The sequence below is a fragment of the Pararge aegeria genome, chromosome 7, assembly GCF_905163445.1.
Source record: "Pararge aegeria chromosome 7, ilParAegt1.1, whole genome shotgun sequence".
In the NCBI taxonomy this organism is placed as follows: Eukaryota; Metazoa; Arthropoda; class Insecta; order Lepidoptera; family Nymphalidae; genus Pararge; species Pararge aegeria.
Window position 1 is genome coordinate 11,061,638 of NC_053186.1, and position 21,954 is coordinate 11,083,591.

Genomic DNA, 21,954 nt, shown 5'->3' on the forward strand with positions numbered 1-21,954 from the left:
CGGCTCCGCTTTCATCTCTCACAAGATAGAAAAATGAATGTTAAAATATAAAATGTAAATTTTTGATGTTGGAAAAGAGCAACTGCTGAGTTTCTTGCCGGCTTCTTCTCGGTAGAGTCTGCCTTCCGAACCGGTGGTAGAGTCACTACACACGGACAGACTTGACGTTTCAAAAGTGCTTGTATTAGGCCTACTTGAAATAAATGAATTTTGAATTTTGAATTTAGAAAAACTAGATAGTGCTGTTTCAGCCTTGACTTAAATACATTTGGGGATTGGTTATCACGCAGAAAGCTGTGTGGAAGAGAATTCCAAAGTCGCGCTGTAATAGTTAAATATTACAGCGCGACTTAAGTATGGATATAGAAGTCCCAACGCAGTCTAAAAGTTTTGCATCTTTGCTAGAGGTTGCTCGTCTGCAAATTATTCATTTATTCCAACCAAGTTTATTCAATTGCCCAGTAATGTGTAATGTGTGATAACAAACACAATTTTACTCGCAAGTCACAGACAATATGAACAACTATTTGAATATGAATGGAAAGGTTTGTGCAGCTCTACCATCTAGATTCTAGACTCGATTTATTCTCGATTTTCGAACTTAATCACTATGCCTGAACTACGCCTGAACTCAAGCAAAATTTAAGTAGTTAACACAGATAAATTAATATAATTGGAATCATTTTTTTTGTTGTAATATTTAAAAAATGCGCTTAAAAAAACACGCTATTCCATATTCCAGTCAAGTTCACTAAGACCAGATGAAAGCACTTATTAAGTATTACAGACTTCAGGGATATCTCTAACATAGAGTATTCAAAACCGGGGCACATCTATCCCATTGATCGGCCCATCGAAAGCCGACTGGCGCAGTGGGCAGCGACCCTGCTTTCTGAGTCCAAGGCCGTGGGTTCGATTTCCACAACTGGTACATGCTTGTGTGATAAACATGAATGTTTTTCAGTGTCTGGGTGTTTATCTGTATATTGTATAAGATCTTTATACCTCAAAAGAATTATAAAAATTCGCCTAGTAGAGAAAACCTTAAACTTAAAACTAAAACATGTTGTGAGCGTACACTACAGAAGTTACATATAAATCGATATTATAAGTATATTATAAGTATTTATGTGTATTATATTCATAAAAATATTCATCAGCTATCTTAGTACCCATAACACAAGTTACGCTTACTTTGGGGCTAGATGGCGATGTGTCGTAGTATATTTACAGTATATTTATTATTGAGGCATCTATCCGGTTTTTACCATATAACTATAGGAAAAATACAAATCCTTAGCTGCGTACTAACAGCTTAGCACAAATCTAATCGAAAGCTAAGCGACAATTCGTTATTTTCACATTTTCATTGCAAAGCTGAGTCATGCCAAAATTATCGAAAGTAACACATTCAAGTTACAGTTAGGCAAACAGTATGCTAATTATAAATTTCCTTTACCGGGAGAAAAATAAACTGAGAGCTGGTGAGCGAATTGTGAGAAGTGATTTGTAATTTTATAAAAGATTTTTCGTTTAGCTGGAAATAAGGAGGATACTCTAGATACTGTAGAGTACACTAAATATTTAGTTAATTATCTGTTAAAAAAAAATTAAATATAATATTAAATATAGTTAATTTAAATAAGAAATTTTATCATGTTCTTTATCTACATCATGCGAATGAGAAAGCGCTGCGGCCTATAACACTTGTTCAAGGCTTTGGAAATTCTTCCTATTAGGTAAACCTTCGCAAATGTCCACAAGAAAGATGATCGTTTGTACAAAAAGAACGCGGAGATCCGTGGTTGCCAGCGGTCAGTAATGACCTACTAGATTTGCAATCCATAGAAAATGGATACAAATAGAGTACCGTTTTTATCTCTCACTCACGGGGGTTTGTTGAATGTTTAAAAATATTGAATACCTGTAACTTATAATATGTATGCCCTTTGCTGTTTCAAAGGTCTTAGGCAGGCTTTTTTCAGTAGAAAATAACGAATATAGCCAACCTGTCCGTGAGTGAATTCTGATTTCTCAAGGGAACTTTTTTACGAGTGGCAGCACATTTGGGTCTCAATCGCGACACACTTCAACCGCCCTTCGCACGACCATGTAGGTGCATCGCTATGAACGCTTTCCGTTTGCATCGATATCCATCCAAAAATCTGGTTTTTTCACTTTTAAGGATGCCATAAAAGCACGTTCGTTAAATGCACGTCATCTGAAAGGAAAAGATTCTCATCGCTCTACATATACTCTATATACATAGGTAGGTCTTTAGTAACTATATTAATATAAATGTGGATGTCTCTCCGACTATATGATATAGCCCGGTTTGTGGTGAACCACGATACGTAGTTATCGATGACCAATGTCAAACCATATTACATAAAGGCTACAATCCTGTTACAAAGTATTCAAATTACTATAAATAAATACGGATTACACTTAGGGTTTGTAATCTTTAGGTTTTGCGGTCGTTTGTATAGCTGTTAACTGTTATAAGTTTGATGCGTCTCTGTGTGTGTGTTTGTGTGTGGGCCTGTAAATGTGTGTGTGTATGTGTGTACTTTGACTTACTCTTTTTTTTAATTATGTGTCGGGGGTTTTTTATTCTTTCATTACTTTTTTTCTGTATAAAAAAGGGGCATATATATTTTTTTATTTCTTTATTCCACTTATATAGGATTAAAGCGGGCTAGCCTCTTAGGAGCCTCACAGACACGTCAATAAATGTATGTAGCACAGAATTGAAGTATGAGTAAAAAAATTACAATATTTATATTGTTACAATATAAATATTGTAATTTTTTTACTGACTGTGTGTGGGTAGCCTTAGGGGATGCCCTAAATTGGTTGAAAGCGTCACAAGAGCTTAGAGTGTTAAAAACCCTGTTAAAGACCTATGACCAGGACCATCCTTGGTCATGAAAACATTGGTTCATATTCAACACATAATACAATTAATATAATGGCATCCGCACTTAAGCGACATGTTGCCTAAACCCCGTTGACACCACGCGTGTTCAGTCATATGAAAAGCTAGTATTTTTCCGGATAGCCCGCCGGTTGTATGTTGTGTTTTTAGCTTACGAAATAGGTACTAAGGTTTGAATTGACTCAACACGATCGCGTGGCATTGCGTAGGATGAGGTGACGTGTCGCAAATGTGTTTCTGGCTTTAAAAATACCTACTAGTGATTTGCACGACGTTGTCAAAAGTACAAGTAGATATGATCATATCAACTTATTACCGACCCACTACAGGGCACGGATCTCCTTCCACCATGAGAAGGGTAAAAGAGGGTTAAGGGGTTGGTTTTTTGTTTTTAAGTAAAAGAAACCCCATATTCATATCTTATAACGTTTAATCGTTCTATTTCTCTAATTACAACATGGCACATTATAAACTGAAACATCGATGTATCAGAACTTATATAACACTGTTAATTAACTTCAAAGAGATAACTTCTTCAATCCGCCCTTGACATGTCTGTCTGTACTCCTCAGTACCTCTGTTTTTCCCTCCATTTTGTATGAACTTTCTTTCTGATCTGGGTTCCTGTCATTTTGAATTCCTACTCCTATTTAAACCGACCACGTTATGCATAGTTTTGACCAGTGTGAACGAAGATACCTTTTTATGTTTAAAAATGTACGTACAAAGGCAGATTTGCTAACATAAGAAACTACCGTATAGGTAACATTATAAAATGAAATTAAAAATTTCAAGACAATCCAGCCCATATTTCATACCCATTTTGAGGGAGTTGTGAAAAGAAAATGTAATCCGCCATTCCTAACTTATTCACGTTACAAACAAAAAATACTAATTTCAAATCGGTTCATCTATCTACAGAGAAATATTTATCAGCTATCTAAGTACCCATAACACAAGCTACGCTTACTTTGGGGCTAGATGGCGATGTGTGTATTGTTAAAAATAAATCCCTATCCCTACTAATATTATAAATGTGAATGTTAGTTTGTTTGTTACGCTTTCACGCAAAACCTACTTAACCGATCCTCATGAAACTTTGTACACATATTCTTGGAAGTGTTAGAAGTAATATAGGATACTTTTTATCTCGACATTAAGCTCGGTTCCTTTTGGAGAGGGGATTTGTGTTTGACGATTTTACACCATAACTCCGACAAATTATAGCCGATTTAAATAATTATTTTTGTACAATAGAAGTAATAACATGTGTTTAATTTGGCCCAAACTGTGGTTGGAGATAAAGGACAGAACTCCTCAGCGGACAACAGCAAACCCCTCATTTAAGGCTTAGCGATACCGAATACTTTAAATTTTTTTAGAACTAGGTACATCTAAATTTAATGCCACGTCAAAATTTATAACACCCCGTCGTTTTTGCGACGGGGGTTAAAAAGGTATTTTGTTAGAATTCGCAAATACTTATTCAAGATCATCAGTTAACCGGCCCTAACTCCCGATATTTAATATTATTATCTTATTTTGAAAAATGGTAGCGCAACATAAGTTGAATCGCTTTATAAATATAATTATGGTAATACGGGATGGCTGCTGATTGAATATGTTAAGCCTGATTTACAATAACGTCTATTGTGAGTCGCTGGCAATGTGCACAACGCTTCAGGGTTGGCACCTTAAAATAATAATACAAACTTTTAATAACGGCCGACTGGCGCAGTGGGCAGCGACCCTGCTTTCTGAGTCCTGGGCCGTGGGTTCGATTCCCACAACTGGAAAATGTTTGTGTGATGGACATGATCTTTTTTCAGTGTCTGGGTGTTTATTTGTATGTTATAAGTATTTACGTGTATTATATTCATAAAAATATTCACTAGCTATCTTAGTACCCATAACACAAGCTACGCTTACTTTGGGGCTAGATGGTGAAGTGTGTATTGTCTTAGTATATTTATTATTATTATTATTATTTAATACCCACTCTTAAAAGCTGGCCTAATCGCTGGGATTAGGCCAGCTTTTAAGTGATAACAGGCACATGAGGTTGAAAACTTAGGTTGATTGACACAGGCGGCACTTGTAGGACTTGGTCCTTACATGCCCTTCAATTTTCACCTACGAGCAAATTATTCCTGATAAAAAAACTAAAAACAAAGTGTGTGTATTAGTGTACAAACGTAAGAAGTGAAACTTCTTCATGCAGCTTCTCTTCTCTTTCTCTCTACTACTTTCTTCCTTTGTGTAACTTTTTTTCTCTCTCCCTCTTGCGTTGGAATATTGAACGCTACTCGTTGCTAACGCTCGCGCCCTTTAAAACAGGGTATACTATGCGCATGCGTTCGAATGCCACGCATTCACTCTCGCTCTGTCTCTTTCTATTCCCCCTCCCCAGGATCGTTAAACGTTGCTTTCATACCCATCCATGGTAGGGTTCAACGTTTAACGCAACCTTGTTGGAAGTTGTGTGAATTAGAAGTTTCACTTCAAAAGTGATAGCAAGATCTAAAAGTACACACTAAACAACCATAAATGATAGGTCCTACGAGTGAATGAATGGGTATTTATCCTACGTGCAAGTGACAACCCTGTGCGTATTGTTGGGCTATATGGAAAGATGGCGTCGCGCCAACTATGTGCGCCGTAATATCTGACGCGACTTGACGCCACTCTTATACCATAAGCCTGGTACACACTGCCGTTGAGTACTTATCGTTCCATTTTAAGATCGTTAGCGTGCACTTTATATATGCACAAAAGCAATGCCTCCCTTATTTTTGATTAACAGGTCTTTCGGATGTATTTTTTATACATCGGAAATATCCGTGTATGCGGCGTGGTTCCTGCCGCGTAATAATTGAGGACCAAGCCGAGTGCCTCATTGTAAGTGCAAAATCATCGCCAATAAACAGAGCAACACTTCGAAGGGCATACCTACAAGGAATACGTATTATAAGTTCTGCCGTGTGCCCATCAATCTAAGGCGTAGCCGTTAAGGCTCATGTGCCTACACCGGCTACAACGCCGATCAGATCTGAACACAGCATATACTGTTTGGGTGCAGAAATAAGCACGGCTATTCTATGTTCCAAAATATTTATATTTAAATACAACAAATAAATAGGAGGAGCAATTGGGGAATTAATTATTTCTTAATTTTCTCTGGTCTGATCTGGTGAGAGGCTTTGGTTGTGGCTGGTTACAACTCTACAGACAAAGACGTGCCGCTAAGCGATTTAGTGTTCCGGTGCGATGTCGCGTAGTAGTATGACTATCATACTCCCTAATAGGTTAGCCCGCTACCTTAGACTGCATCATCACTTACTAACAGGCGAGATGGCAGTCGAGGGCTAATTTGTAGTGGTATAAAAAAAAAGTATATGTATATTCACCGATTTCTCCTTAAAATTTTCCAACTCTTTAGACGTCGAATATTTTTCTGCTGCATGAAACGACCGCAATTGATTGAATTTGTGCCATCGCTGACACTATAGAGGATGATTTTTATAAACGAAACTATTAATTAAGTTTTAAATTTTTTGTCAATGGTTTCTAGGAGTTGGGATTGTTTGTCGAAGTCAGCGTATATAGAAAATAACAGCGCAGCAATTAGACTAAGTCTATGTCAAAACTTTCTTTATTCAGTTAAACCATTAAAGGCACGCGCGATGTGGCTTTTTTCGATAAAACAGCAATGCCATAAATGTACGTGTTGTGCACCTACCCTAAGAAGGACGATCAGCGTCGCCAAGTATGGAAGCACTTGAGTTCAGTTTACATTGGATTAGCGTGATTAATTGAGATGTAAACAAGAATGTAAATTATCCGGTTCAATATGTTTACAAAAACGGAACTAATGTATAAAATACCTACAACTGAACGTTATTTACGGATTTTCTAATGACTTGTTTCAAATGTATGTTTGTTTAATATTACATTTTTATTTGACACTTGGCCGTTTACGGGGTGTCATTATTTATAAAGGAAACTAAACCAGAGATGAAAAGAATTGAAAAGCTTCGAATCCTTATGCATGTACCTAGGTACCTTTAATTAGAAAAGACAGGGATACAAACATACTTTTGCTGACATACGTATGTTGCAATGGTAGGTTTCGGCCAGTACTAGTTCCCTATCGAAAAATATGTACTGCCACCTGTGGCGTACCTATATCAAATTGTAGTACATTATTTACGTTTTCCGAACGGCCGCCGTTTGAAGCCTGCGTCCCGAAATCAGTCGCCCCTAAAACTTGCCAGCCCTAAAACTGCCGCCCGGGTCCTTACCCCGGCGTCATCCTCGATAATCCACTGTGTATGTGTAGTATTAAATTACTTATTTAGTAGCTTAAAATTAGAAAGGTAGCCGATGTAATTAATTAAATAACATCAATATGAACGCAGACGCTTAAAAATAAAGTGTAAATTGACACAGCCGACACTAAAAGCAAAACGCTAACGTCACATGTTTTTAAAGATAACTAGAAGTGCCCGTGGTTTTTCTCGCGTTTAACACTGCCCATGTATTATCAACCTAGTTAACGACATAAGACGCAATTGTTTTACTGACTTACTCAGTTACAACATACTGTATTGCTATTTAATGGTTAATATATGATAAACTTATAAACTTATGAGATTTTAGAGGAATGTGCAGCGTCCAAATAAACTCATGTGAGTTTCAGGATGCGAAGATTTATAATTTTAGTAGTTTGTGTAATAAATAAATAAATAAATAACAAAACTGTCTCCCAAACAAAACAAGTGTTTGGGAGCTATTTATTAAAACGTCCTTCTCCAGAATTGTGCAACTCTGCGAAAATCGTAATAAATGCAATACAACATTTTTTTTAATTCATAACCATACCATTGATTTGACGGCCGACTGGCGCAGTTTGCAGCGACCCTGCTTTCTGAGTCCAAAGCCGTGGGTTCGATTCCCACAACTGGAAAATGCTTGTGTGATGAGCATGAATGTTTTTCAGTGTCTGGGTGTTTATATGTATATTCTAAGTATTTGTGTATATAATTCATAAAAATATTCGTCAGTCATCTTAGTACCCATTACACAAGTTACGCTTACTTTGGGGCTAGATGACGATGTGTGTATTGTCGTAGTATATTTATAATTATTATTATTGAGTTTCGCGGGACACCACACATATTTTGTTCATTTACGACGCAAGCTATCTCTGTTCCTATTCGTCAAGATCTGGTGATTGAACCGAATACGCAACAAACAAACAAACACATTTTCACATTTATAATATAAATTTAGTTAACCAGTATTTTACCAGAAAATTGCAAGCTCCGACTGAACGTCGAGCGTGACGTAAATGAGCCAACTCAAACTTCAGCTGATGACGTAAATTCATTCACTCACTCGAAACAGTAAACATTCAAAATAAATTGTGGGTTTTAACCGAAATAAACTGTAATTTGTTTATGGTTTGAAAATACCTACCCACCTACACATTTCTTATGAAGTTCCGGGTATTTATTGGTATTTGGGGTGGCTCGCTCCGAGGACATACCGTACAGTTAGGTATTTAAAGTTCGTTTCAGGTAAGAAAACCGCATGCAATGAAACTAAGCGTTTTTTTTTTGGGTAGGTATACGGTATACCATATACCTCATTATCAAAAGGCTTCTTCCAATAACGGAAGGGTTTGCCCATAATCACCAGGCTGGGCAGGCTGGTTGATAGTAGTTTAAATGGTAGTAGTTCCACAGAGGACTCCCATTCTCCCCTTGTCACTGCAGTAGTCTCCGTAGTATCTTAGTCGCCTCGTACAGAACCCGCGGAAAGGGGAGGTGTGGTGGTAACTGTATTCTGATTTACCTTCTCCACAAGGGCACACCTACTATGTATAATTAGCCTACTATATTTAATATATATGTTACTGGCTGAGAATGAGATATAAACATATAAGTTTTAATGTATGTTATATGCTCTGATCGATCTCTCTATGTTATCAAATCAGAAATTAGAAGATCCGACCAGAGTTTCCAACATCTATGAGTAGCAAGTTACAATGGGTGAGCTTAGACCGATGAGCTATTGGCTCAACCAAGTTCATCATAGGTATAACCTGAGAAATGACTCTTAGATATCTTTTACGATACTGTATTAGCACTTTATATCGTTAAATCGATATAATTTTACAACGTTACGATTTTCCTAAAAGGATTTTGCGATTTAGATGAGATCTTCTAAATATTAGTTGTACGAAAAAAGAAGCTTGTGCAAACAAAATTTTTATTTTATTTTGTCGTCGCTTCGCCAGTCTTATGAAAGCATTTTTATTACATGTACACACTGGCCTGTTGTTTATGTTTAAGAGTATTTTGACATCAACCTTGAATCAAACCCGATGCCAAGTCGAACCATCGGCAACTATTTATTTCGATGCCAACTAGATCAATCCATCCATACACTTACTTTTTTTCCACGTCTCTCATCAATACAGAGTTTTGGCAAACAATCAAAATGACGTTATTTGCAAAGAATATGCAAATTTTTTCTTCAAACCTAGTACCTACATGCTTTAAAACCTTTTTTTATGAACCAAAAACAACGTAATTCAAAAAATAAAAATATTAAAAAAATAAAAATATTAAAAAAAAAAAATTAACCATGCCGATATGGGGCACACCGCACAAAGCCCCATATCGGCTCAACACCAACTCGCCTCAAAATGACGCTTTGGAAAGTGAGTCTTGTATTATGTGGAATAATTTGTGACTGAGTTTATATATACATCGTGCACCCCGCATCATACACTTCACAAACAACGTTTAGGCATTTACAAGTTATGGTGGAATCGAGAAAGTCTTACATGGCACCCTCATCGAAGTCCTTTTTAGACTAGTCGTATAATAAAAACAAGGTGAAGGTTCCCAATTCCTAATTTTTAAGCGTCCTCAGTGGTACTACTACAATATACTGCGATCACCAACCCGTCTCCCCAACGTGGAGATTACGTGCAATCCCTCCCGTTGGAAGAGGCCTTTATTCCAGCCGTGGACTAGGCTGTTGAGGCTAAATCGATGCGTTTTTTTTTGTTTATTCCATCATATGATTGATTGCATTACTTACAAAAGAGTCAGTTTATATTTTGACAAAATTCTATTATTTATATAACAATTAACTACAAGTTTATTTCATTAAAATTGTAAGGTGTCACGTAATTTATTAAATTAACTAACAACAGTAATTCCTTAATTTTCAGGATCACAGGTGGCGAGTTGTTCGAGAGAGTTATCGACGAGGACTTCGTGCTAACAGAAAGAGCATGCACTGTGTTCATGCGACAGATATGCGAGGGCATAGAGTTCGTGCACCGGCAGAACATATTGCACCTCGATATGAAGGTAAATGTAGTCGAATAACACGAAACATTCAATTCAAAAAGTTCTCAAGCTCATAATTTAGTCGGACATAAATCTCTTAACTTAGTTCCTCATTTCCTCCTTCTGGTGTTTTTCTCTACTACTAAAGCTTTGCCATGATCCCTACATCTCTGGTTGGCCTGGATAACACCTTTCGCCCATTTAAATCGGTAGACAATCGGTTATTTTAGTGACGGGATTACTTAAGGTATAGGTAGAAAGAGAAGACTCAAAACATCAGGATTTCGGAAAAATATTAACACGCCACATCCCAAAATCGTAGAGGAAGGGTACAAAAAGCAGTGTACGTACATCGTTTGATGTGATTAGTAAGTCTAAGCTATATTTACTCGTGGATACTCTTATAAATATTTAAAGATCAGGAATATGAATTACGTAGCAGAATAAAATCAGCATGTACTAATAGCAATAAATAACCATTTTCAAAAGCGCAGAGTGGCTGACGATGTAAAAGTTTCGATTTAATTTTCTAAATTCATTACGAGTGGGTGTTCGCAAGTTTGAAATAAAAAATTCATTTGTGTAAGGCAGGGTTTTCACTCGAGGTGTGTGCAGTAGCACCGCAGTAGACGCGTAGCCAATCTATGAAAATATGTGACCTTTTCCACCAAATCTAAGCAAGGAATGAGATGAGCGTAGTAGCTCTATTCGATTCCTATCAGGATAAGGACTATTATACAGTGTAACTGACGGACGACTTTTTAAATCCCTCGTAAACATACTGAGCACATATGCTGATCGCAAAAAAAAATTACTTGGCATAGCTGAACTCCTGAACCAGACTGAATCTTTTCTGAGCTATGAAAATGAAGTGTACAAACTCAAAAGTTTCAAACTCAACCTGAGCAAAGTACACTCCTGCAGCTCCGATGGGAAAGCGCTGGGGAAAAGTTTAAACTTAAAATTAAAATTCCGGAATTCTGCGTGGAATCTAAGGACGAGGATTGTTTGATTATGCTCGACTTAAAACCACACCTCTCGTGACTACACAGGTATAGGAACCATGTATGGGATTTTATCTATTTGCTCCTATAATATGGAGTCTAAGGAAATTATTACATAAGTTTCAACAATGTGTTAACACATATATTATTACAGCGACGATTGATGAATTTTATCTTAACAACAAGGTTGTTTGGAAGCAGCTAGTTCTGTTTTCATCTCTCACAGGATTATATAAATATATATTGTCAAAGTAAGTTGAGTTTCTTACCAGCCTTTTTCTCTATATAATCTGCCTTTCGAACGGGCGATAGAGTCACTACAGACAGATGCGCGACGTGGAAAGAGTCTGTAGAGTAAGCCTACGCAAAATAAATGAATTTAACTTTTTTTATTTATTATTTTAAAGCATCTTATAGATGCACGAGTTTCTGTACAAGACTAACTAATTTGTCTGAGATTTATCTGAACTATCCCAATCTCGACTAGCTAACGTAAGATCGGAGGAAGATCTATTCCTACATCTACAGCGTCTCGCTGTGCAGAAGCTTTCAAGTGAATTCAGCAGTGATGTAGATGAATACCACGTCCGAGGAACGGTAGTAAAATTGGGGACGTCGTCATCGCCAGCGAAGACTGTGTTCAGGGGTTAAATGAATATGCTACGGTATTTACCCACTTACCCTACAAATCACAAACTACCGCACCGTACAAGCCAAAATATTCGTGCCAGTTGTATGTGAACACACACTAACGTGTACCTATTAAAAATTTACAAACGACTGGAATAAAACAGTTCGCAACGAATAAACAATAATGTGACGGTAGACAATCATAAAACTCGTGCGCGATCTTTTCCGCCATTCTGATTTACGACTTGGAACGGAACCAAGATGGTGTTTGTCGAGGTGAAGGAGTCAACGATGTGCTTCATTTTTATTCGGTATCCGCTAGTGATGGATTAATAAGCGATTTACTATGGTTGTGAAACCTAATTTAGCATTTACCTAATAGTTGTCGAAATTAACGACAAAAAATTCCTTTAAATCAACGGCCTAATATTTTGAGCTACCCTTCAATTTATTCATAGGAGAGCGGCATGTAGGTAGCGCTAGGACCCACAACAGCGCTGCTTCATGGCGGTTGGACGAAACAAACTCCAGCTATGAGATATTAATATATATTCAATAGATACGAGACCAGTGCAATCGACAGCTTTGAGCTATTGCAACCGGATTTCAACGTTCGAATGATTGCTGGTTGTGGGAAGGTCTGCTGTAGAGAGAAAGACGGAAAAATCTGGGTTTAGGGATCGAATTCTAGCCCCAGCATCCCCAACATCCCCCGCATCCCCAACTTTCATCAGTTATGTATGTTTAAGCAATTTAATAATAATTTTTAAAGCTTAAACGGTAAAGGAAACATTGTGTGGAAACCTGCAAAGCTGTCCATACTATTCCCAAAGCCATGTGAAGTTCATTAATCCGTAGTTGGCCAACATCATGGTGGACTATAGCCTTCTTGAAGGAGACCCGTGGCCTGCAGGGTGGTCGTTTGTTGATAATAATGAATCTTTTATACCTATTTATTTTTAATTTGTTACAGCCTGAAAACATCCTCTGCCTCACCAAAGCTGGAAATCGAATAAAGATCATCGATTTCGGCCTAGCGCGTTTCTACGACCCGGAAAAGAAGTTGCAAGTGTTGTTTGGAACCCCAGAGTTTGTCGCACCGGAAGTAGTCAACTTTGACCAAATCGGTTACGGGACAGACATGTGGTCTATCGGCGTTATATGTTACGTGTTGTGAGTAGATATTCCTTTTTTGACTGCATTTTTACCAGTATATGCTTCACTGTATCTCCGTAATGAGAACCGTTTTTAATGTTAATCCTGTCATTTACTTAAGTTTTTAAATAAATGACTCTATAAAGTCGAATAAGTAGTACATTCCTTTCTACTTGAACTTACAAAAAGTACAATACGAGTATTGTAGTTAATTTACACGTCACATGGCCATTACGAAGCGCCACTCAACATATGTTCGACTCAAAACTAGTTCGACTTAAAAAAATCATAAAGTTATATCAAATTTATAGGAGTACAGTGAGACCGCGGTTTAAGCAACTACTAGCACTATCTCGTTCTCACTCGAGGCACTAATTCCCGACCAGCTATACCGTACTGAGAAAAATCACTATTACAAATAACACTCTTTTCATTAAGGTTTTTGTTTCAAATATGTATCGTATCTAATAAAGATGCTAACCAGAAATTCTTCTTAAAGAAGCCCAGAGTTTGGAAATTTCCGTTGCCCACCACCGTGCCTCAGAGAGCATTAGAGTCTAACCACAGTCCAGTCACCGAGAGTCTAACCTATAGATCTGGTTATTAGCACTAACATTATTGATTATTATTTAACTAATCTTTGTTCCAGGTTATCGGGACTCTCACCATTCATGGGCGAAACAGATATAGAGACAATGGCCAACGTCACTATAGCCAAATATGACTTCGATGACGAGGCCTTTAACGAGATATCCGAGGACGCCAAGGACTTTATCAGAAAACTCCTCGTGAAAGACAAAGAGTAAGTTGAAACCAAAAACCCAAGACATACGAGTACAATCCATAAAAGACCTTGCCCAGATGGCATGTTTTAAATGAATTGAGTCGCACAAAAGTTGCTGCGGATAAACGTATTTAAAAATGTTAAACTCTTTGTAAAGCGGATGAAAACTTTTTGTGTATTATCTATCTAAGCTTTGGAAACATAGGATTGAACAATATTAAAAACATCCTTTGAGCTATACTAGCCACATACAATTAGAAACATTAAATAATATAGTCACGTAGATGGAGCTTATTTTCCGCACTTATCGAGATCCTTTGCTCTGTCCAGTACATGCGCAATATTCATCTGTAGGGACAAATTTTCAAAATGTTAAATAAATATACAACAGATTAAACATAGACATCCTGAAGTACTTTAAATAAAATTTGGTTGTGTTTTCTATTTTTTTTACAAATATGGTTTGTGAATCTCGTAGAATCGGTTGCAATGTCAATTCCCCCAAAAACATCAATTGCAATAAATGTAACATAACCACATATTTGCAATCGACTCACTTACGATAAAATAAACTGACCTTTCGTTTAACCAAATTACACGTTTATACAATACTGTATATCTTGGGTTTTGTACATAACTATATTCAAAAACATTACCATGGTTTCGCACAGTGTTTCCTAACGCACAGCATAGGTGCCATTGGGGTACCACATTTATGAACAATCTACGTAACACAGATATATCGGCTACTTGGTACGATTATATGCACTACATGGTAATATTTGTGAATACCGATGTTCGTCTGTTTGGCTTTAGAAATATCTACATATTTAGCCGTAGTTGCCTTTTAAATGAACATAACGTGATTATCCTTATCAAATAAACCTAAGTAATTGAAAGTAAAATAATTGATATCTGCGATTATTTTTGCATTAGGTTTATATTAGAAATTTTGCGATTCCAATAATTAAAGTATTCAGGATTTTTCTTTAAATTACATCTCAAAAGAATTTTTTTGTTGTTTGCCAAAAACTGCATAAAAGTCTGCAGCCTGCCGATAAAGACCCTTTGTTACTTTCATCCAACACTACATATTTTCACTAATAAATCATTTATCATCAAACAGTCATCCAATAACAATCTTATTTAATAGTATGTGCTAACTTTTCGTTACTAGAATTGTTGTGCTTAAGTGCCAAATCAAAAGAAGAAGAAGAAGTGCCAAATAGTTGTACGCTAATGTTAAACTCAAAGACAAAGATATGTCGATCCTTTTCCTCTCTTCGTTAGTGAGAGACGCTACTTTTAAGGCCATTTAAATTATTTTATTTGTGTACAACATAATTGCACTTTATCTTTATTTTATAATGCTTAATTTAGTAGTGATTTTAGACGTACTCCTAATAATTTGCCTACCTAAATAGTTTTAGTAATGTAACTTTACGAAATCCTTTCGGTCAAATAATAGTTATCTTGTGATATAACCTTCATAATCGATTTATACCCCATTTGTTTGTCATTTTCATATTTTAATGCAGTGATTATTTTTGTGATTTGACAAATCTAATGTCTGCTTTTGAATTTAGTCGAACGAGCAAGGATTTTTTTTAAATGAATTAGAAAATAAATTTTAATTTGCTTGAATCAAATATTGATCCAGTTTAAAGCTATGAAAGCACAATCTAAACTTATCATTTCCCAGCTTTTAGAACTCACACTGCTGCTATTTGTACTATTATACTTTCCATTTACCTTCAAACTACACACAATGAGGTGTTGGGGTGATAGTAACAAGGGTCTTTGTCGCAGGTCACGGCCGAGTGCTACGGAGTGCTTACGTCATCAGTGGCTGATCAAACGACCCCCCGCAAAGCAAGACAAGCCCACAAAGCTACCGCAGCTCTCACCAAAACACGAGCTCGACGTCGCGAAAGACAACCTAAGGAACTTCGTCGAGCGCTGGAGCGAGCATCCCAATTCTCCTTACGTCTTTGATATCCAAGCGCATGAAATTCTTTCTCTAGCTAACGGAAACTGTGAGAGATCATCCATTGGTGGTTGTTCTCCATCACCAAGAAGTTCACTCAGCAGCTCACCTGATATAGTCTTCGGCGAAGATGATTTAGAACCACCGCCTTTGCGAGATCCAACACACACAACAAGGTACAATCCAGTAGAAAGGAGAGCGTCAGACAGCAGTTGCTTCTTACATAAGAAACAAGACATATTCGTTAGAAAGAACCTCGCCGAAGAAATAAAAAAGCTATCGGATCATCTATTTATGCTATCAACAATGAACACAGACTTAACGAATAATAATAGTATGAAAGAAAAAGACAAAAACGTTACGGAAAACAAATCGTTTGTTACGGAAGACAAAAAGTTAACGAACGGTTTCAAAAGAGAAACGAACTCGACGATCACAAAAACGATTACTAACGGTAACTCTACTAATATTGAGAAGAAGATATTTCAATCAAAATCAACCAACAGAGTAAGTTCAGCTTTTCTCACTGAAAAAGAACAGCAGAAGCCTATGACAAGTAAAATGCCCTGGGTGAAATCAGCGAGATCAAAAAGAGTGACTACCACAAGTAGAGATGTGCCAGACCAGCCTATCGAGAAACGAAACACATTCTTCGTCGAATTCGACAAAAGGCGCGGGAGAATAGACAAATTAGTTAATGGCTTTGAGAATGGAAAACAGGTACCGTACAAAAGGGACGACGAAAACAACGCGCATCGAACAAAGGACTTGCTGTTACATCTTCTCGAAAAATGGGGGGAAAGCGACGAAGGTGAAGGGGAAAGAACCGCTGGAGGCACTTCTAATAGCGGAAGGCATCAGTCCATATCGTTAGAGTGGTCGCAATCCAACCAACTTGCGCAAAATTCCATGTCGAGTATACACGCTTTCTTTAAGAGGCAATCCTCAGATGAAAAGGTGCAAAAGAAAAATGGGACAACAAAGCTTACGAATGCTAAATGATTATTAAAGATTTTTAGACATGAATATTAATTGTGCCATGACGTGTTGTTCAGAAAGATTAGCTTCAAACGTATTTTTTTTAGTGTAAAGAACTAGGGAAGTCTTAAGACACAAGGCTTGTAGAGTAAACTGCGAGCCTAAAACAGTGCCGTAAGACGATGCCAGTCGCGCCCAGAAAACAGCACAGAAATAACTGACTGTGATAAAATAGTAGTAGAACTTCTCGTGACAGAGCTCGTCTAGGGAATGCGGTACTACCACCATGCCGCCAGGCAGCGCTGCTGTGTTCCAGTCGGATCGGCGTGGTTGCTAGTGTAATAACAGGCACATGAGGCTCAACACCAACGTGACGCCTCATGTTGATGGCGGCACTTTAAATGCTTGACCTGAGAAGTGTTTCTCCGTTTACAAGCGATGGTACTCCACAAACAATGAGCCATCTGCTTGGTCAGTTAATTAGTACCTACTATAAAAAAAAGCTGGACAAGATAAGAACAGTTTATTAAGGGGCATTTATAGAATGTTTCACCGGACACGCTATCCAGATACGGTACCAGCTCTAAATACTCAACACTCAAGAGAAACTACGATGAAAGATTTTAAAATTCGAAATCCCACTATATGGGCATTTATAGAATGTTCCTCCGGACACGCTACCTAGATACGGTACCAGCTCTAAATACTCAACAGTCAAGAGAAACTACGATGAAAGACTTTAAAATTCGAAAACCCAATATATGGGCATTTATAGAATGTTTCACCGGACACGCTAGTCAGATACGGTACTGGCTCTAAATACTCAACAGTTAAAAGAAACTACGATGAAATTCTTTAAAATTCGAAACTCAATATATGTATTAATTAATCAATCCAAACATTATTTATTCTAATACGTCACTTTTTTTAGCAACACCGTAAAATGGACCAGAGCAATTAGGTCTAGTTTTAGCACTCGTCATGAGTGTGGAACGATAGTGAAATGAAAAATAGGTCGATTTTACTTTAGTGTTTCGATATTCCAAAGCGAGTTTGCATATCTTTGACAAAGGGTATTATTAGACAATTTGCATCATAAACACGAGGACTTACCTAAACTGCGAAAATCTTATTCTTACTGCAGACCATGCATACTTGGCTAGTCTTTCTGAATAAATTGTAGGTTACCAAAGTTGGTCATGAGATTTATTAATTCGTTAAGATTTTCTAAGCAATGACAGTTAAATGACAATTTTATACGAATCTAGTCTTCATACTCTAAGCTCTGTATGGAATTCGGTTGCAGACAAGACTGAGACATAATATATCGAATTGAAACTACGGGACATGCCGAAAGTGTTTGTAAGGAGTATATAACGGCGTGCATCAAAGAACATAACTGGAATTGTTTAACATATCTGACAGGTTTTAAACAGGTGCCGAGCTGTCATCTCTATACATTTGCGATAAGTGTTCAACCGCTGTCAAATCATGTGTTTTGTATAAAGATGACAGACCTTTCACTAGGTCTATCTTTGATCTCAAAATTTATCTTTAATAATTGTTGTAAAGCTATAAGATGGCAGTTGGTTTTAATTAAATTTTACATAAATCTTTGAACTAAGCTTGTTGACAGGTGTAATAATGGTGTAAGAATAGTGCAATCCTTTTCTACCGTAAAGATTGTGACAAGTATAGCACTGCTTTTGGCCTTGCCAGTAAAACCTTAATTTGGTAAAATAAAATATGTATGTATGATAAATGCACCATAAATAAAAGCGAAATGCGATTTGTGAGTTAATTGTGACACCGTGTCATACTCGATTGACATTTCGCGGTCCGGTTTCAACGTCACTATTTTCGCATGCGAAATGTTAGTGACTAGCAAGGTCTATTGTTACCCCAGGTGTCTTTAAGTTTACACTAAGACAGAGAAGTATGACTTATATCAATATGCCCTACACACTTAATCATGTGCCGTTGAGTCAACTCTAAACGAAATAACATTGACAATAGAGTATAATTTTGTTTTATGTACATACTTTATCTTTTAATTATAAATATTATTATAGTTATCCCGGCGTAATATGAATTTGTTCCTTGTACGTACTTAAGTATAATTGTATTGATTTTATTAATAATTTATTGTTATAATGTGTACGTTGTTATAATATAAGGCTTAATAGAATTGGTTGTTTTATTTAAAACTCTATTTTAAGATAAATAATTCGCTTCGAAATAAAACCTGGTGATTTGATGTGAAATAAAAGTTTATTTGGGTATAATTGCACTTTGTAGTTCCAAGAGTAACAATACTGGGAAACAGTATGCTGTACGCTGCTTTTTGATTTTTCATGAATCCTGCAGGAACCGTACATTTTCTAGGGATAAAAAGCAATACTTATGTGTTAATCCAGGATATACCTAATCTATCTCCATTCCAAAATTCATTCAAATTGGTTCAGTAGGTAGTTTTTTCGCGAAAGGGTAACAAACATCCATCCATACAAACTTTCGCATTTATAATATTAGTAGGAACTAGGAAGTAGGTATGGACTTTAGCTTAGGTACCTACTGACTGCCATTTTTTTTATAAAATTTCGGTCATGCATAACGTCTATTACGAGCTACTAGATGTTTTTACCTAATTCCGAGAAGATAATCATATTTTTTTACATCGAAAACTCTTCATATTCAAATAGATTTTTCCTTCTGCCCCCACTTTTAGAGATCGCCTACCAGCTGCAGATACTTTGACGCATCGATGGTTGATCCAATCAGCCCTTTGCACTGAACTGCACGTTACCAAAGCCAAGCTGAAGAGATACGTCATCAAAAAACGCTGGGCCAAAGCTGTAGCGGCGGTGATCGCCCTCAAAAGAATGGGTGCAAAGTTCGAAGATGTGCCTGAAGAGAAGAATAATAAATAATGTGTGCTTAGCTTTATTGATTACTTTTTTCCAGGACCTATTTCCTTCACCTATGGCAGCTCTGCAAATAAAATTCAAATAAGGCAGCATTTTGTGACATAGAATCCTGCTATAATTAGTCATTATAAATAAACCAAGGCCAGCGAAAAAAGATAATTAATGGAGTTATGGAATTAGTATAAACCTTAAATAAATAAACTGACGATATTTACATGAGACAGACGGATAGTTAGTATAAGTCACGATATTTTATAAAAGGCAAACGATGACATGGTATCTCTTTCGCACAATATATGGGCGTATGAATAATGAGATGGAACAAAATCGGCTTATAAATCATGTGTGTCATGTCGTCAAGCAAATAACGTCAAAATTTGTTTTCATTAATTATCCCTTTTCGTTGGCCTTTGTTTATTTAGATCTTGTGTCAGAGTTTAGTTAATAAAGAGCTATAAAAAGGCTATGCTAGGTTAGTTCGATTGTATATCTTGAAATAATATTATATGCCCTAAATTTGACGAAGGAGATGTTTAAATATGCAAAAGCCAAGAAAACCAACTATACTTATCAACTAATTTTCTATAACTATATATAAATCGGGCTGTTTGTTGGTACACAACAAGAAATCACGCTTTACAACAATCTATCATGGCAGAATATTGCGATAAATGATGTTTGACAAACTCTTGTAGCTTTATCCAATGAACCAATAATTAATAAAGTATGAAACTTAATTAATGCTATTTTCCCCGCGATATATAAATAGACCTAAATTTTAAAAGAAAATGTTCTCCTACAAAATGTGAATGTAGCCCGTTTTGAAACATCTCCTTTTACCTATAATCTCTAAAGAGATCTGTTATTAATTAGGCTTAATTATGATGATTCGGTTATAAAATAATACTGTTGTTATTAATAATTATTAATTAGTTTATGATGAAAGACATTAACGTACTAACGATAAGTTATTAAATATTAACAAATTAACGTGTTTCCAAGATCGAGTTATAATATAATGCGTCTACACTAGCACAAACAACATTAGCAATCATGTCCAACGAAATCCATACGATAAGCTCCTGCGCACGGTCCTGCAAAAATATTTTATTACAATAAAATATTTTTCCAATATTCTTGAATCGTAATTGAGTCACAGGAAAGCATTTTGGGGAATTTAGACGACACATTTGACTATCAAATAAAACTATGCTTCGAACGCCATCTATTCATATTAATCCGAACTCCGAAGTGGCAATCACCACGCAAAATTCTCAATTTAGTTTATTTTTATTATTTTTGAACTTGTCGGTCAAAATTAGTCGAGCCGTTTTCGAGTTTCAGCAAGACTGTTTGTTTTTTTTTGTAACGGGACTAATGAATCTGTGTTGAACTTAATCTAAAATTAAATGAAAATAATTCATGTCAAATTAACAATTAATATTGTGTAGATAGATCAATAATTTTGAAAATTGTATAAAATTACCAAGTTGATTACATATAAAATGGCAGATAATAATTGGATTTATATAAAAGTGCATTTAATTTTTATTTAAGTATATTATTTTTGAGTGTAATGACGAAAATCAGAAAGACTACATAATTTCCCTGTGAAAATTAAATCATTATTGTATTATAACTAAAATATGTATTTGATTTCAATTTGTCCTTCCTCACCCTCTTTTGATAGTCTTTGACAGCAGTGCGTAGCGTTCTGAAAAGTTCTTGATGTTGTCCATAAACCTCAATTCCTGAACACAATTCCAAAAAAAAAGACCAGTCTTTGTGCATGTTGCCAGTGATAACAAGAAACTATGGGCAGAGAATGACGGAGCTCGAGAATTACTTTGCGTGATCGAATCAAAATTGAGATTAAAGAACCAGTGGTACCGACAGAGTTGCGAACTTCGAGCACGTAGTTCGGAAAACCTGGTAGTATTATATTTATGTACTGCCGGTGTTCGAAGGTGATTTGTATTTAAATACGAGTTAGCCATAACTGCTAGGTATCTTGCCTGGTATAAGTTGGTAGAGAGCTCACTTACTATTGATGACAAGATAGCTTGGAAGCAAGCCGCTCCTCATTCATCTCACAAGATAGAAAAATGATTGTTAAATTGTAAACCGACACTGCAGTTTCTTGCAGGCTTCTTTCGGAAGAATCTGCCTTCCCAACCGGTGGTA

At 36.4% G+C, this 21,954-nt stretch overlaps 1 protein-coding gene across 2 annotated transcripts in view; it reads left to right on the forward strand.

The window, feature by feature from the left end:
* Window positions 1-17,736, forward strand: part of LOC120624908 (myosin light chain kinase, smooth muscle-like) — a 60,033-nt gene extending 42,297 nt beyond the window's left edge. The window contains exons 1-5 of one of the 2 annotated variants that reach the window (XM_039891700.1): window positions 9,641-9,693; window positions 10,185-10,326; window positions 12,913-13,112; window positions 13,744-13,896; window positions 15,688-17,736. In XM_039891700.1, the coding sequence (XP_039747634.1) occupies window positions 9,680-9,693; window positions 10,185-10,326; window positions 12,913-13,112; window positions 13,744-13,896; window positions 15,688-16,867 (1,689 nt within the window). In that variant the 5' untranslated portion in view covers window positions 9,641-9,679 and the 3' untranslated portion in view covers window positions 16,868-17,736. Of the gene's footprint in view, window positions 1-9,640; window positions 9,694-10,184; window positions 10,327-12,912; window positions 13,113-13,743; window positions 13,897-15,687 lie in introns of those variants that run through there. The other variant, XM_039891698.1, reaches the window with a different exon arrangement.
* Window positions 17,737-21,954: the final 4,218 nt, after the last annotated feature.